At 58.6% G+C, this 829-nt stretch overlaps 1 protein-coding gene across 1 annotated transcript in view; it reads right to left on the minus strand.

The window, feature by feature from the left end:
- Window positions 1–563: 563 nt before the first annotated feature.
- The window catches only part of CCDC12 (coiled-coil domain containing 12), a gene marked incomplete at its 5' end in the record, with an annotated part of 2,690 nt that continues 2,424 nt past the window's right edge, over window positions 564–829 (minus strand). Inside the window, one exon of the mRNA XM_009871550.1 lies at window positions 564–643. Coding sequence (XP_009869852.1) covers window positions 564–643 — 80 coding nt within the window. The remainder of the gene's footprint in view (window positions 644–829) is intronic.

Consider the following 829-nt stretch of genomic DNA (forward strand, 5'->3'; position numbering starts at 1 on the left):
TATTCTGCACAGGCTGGGTCTGCTCAAGGATGTTCCCAAACCGTCCCAGCTGGCTCTCCAGAGTGAGAGACCTCGTTGTTCTCCACGTGGAGGTTATCCCAGCCCTCCTGCAGAAAGGAACGCCTCGAAAAAAGCATCTTTGTGCAGGAACGGGACCATCAGGCCCCTGGGAAATGGTCGCGTGTCTCTCTAAGGGCTGCTGTGGGCACCTTCTTCCTTTACCCAGCAAGTGTGAGGAGATTCAGCCTGAATTTACCTTCTCTGGCACCAGCCCCTTTGCCCACACCACCCTGGCAGCCCGGGTTCAAGCCAACCTGTCTGTCCTGCTCCCCTCAGCTCCCCTCCATGGTCCCCAAAAGCTATCTATGAAGCGTTCCTCAACGGCCAGTTGCAGTCTGAGAGACGACAGCAGATCTCGCCTCAGGCATGGCAGGATTTGTGGGATTTGGCAGAGCGTTGGCGAGCAGCGCTGTCCCAACGACGTGCCTCTACCCGAGAGCAACAGGATCGGCGTCACCGGTGGAGGCAGAACTGCAGAGCCCAGGGCTGCCAGACGGACCATCTCAGTCGGAGTCGCTTCCCTCCTGCTTCGCCGACCCGACGGCGGACGCCAGCTCCTCCTCTTGCCCTTTCAGCCGCTCTCCTGTAAGAAACAGCAGAGGCTTCACAATAAACTGCCTGTACTGGGCGACCTACAAGATAGAGGACCTCAGCTGCAGCCCCCAAATTGCATCTGGAATGTTGTGTCCAGTTCTGGGCCCCTCAGCTCAAGAGAGACAGGGAACTGCTGGAGAGAGTCCAGCGCAGCCACAGAGATGATGGGGGGGCG

This window comes from Apaloderma vittatum, unplaced genomic scaffold (genome assembly GCF_000703405.1).
Source record: "Apaloderma vittatum isolate BGI_N311 unplaced genomic scaffold, ASM70340v1 scaffold35636, whole genome shotgun sequence".
NCBI lineage: Eukaryota > Metazoa > Chordata > Aves > Trogoniformes > Trogonidae > Apaloderma > Apaloderma vittatum.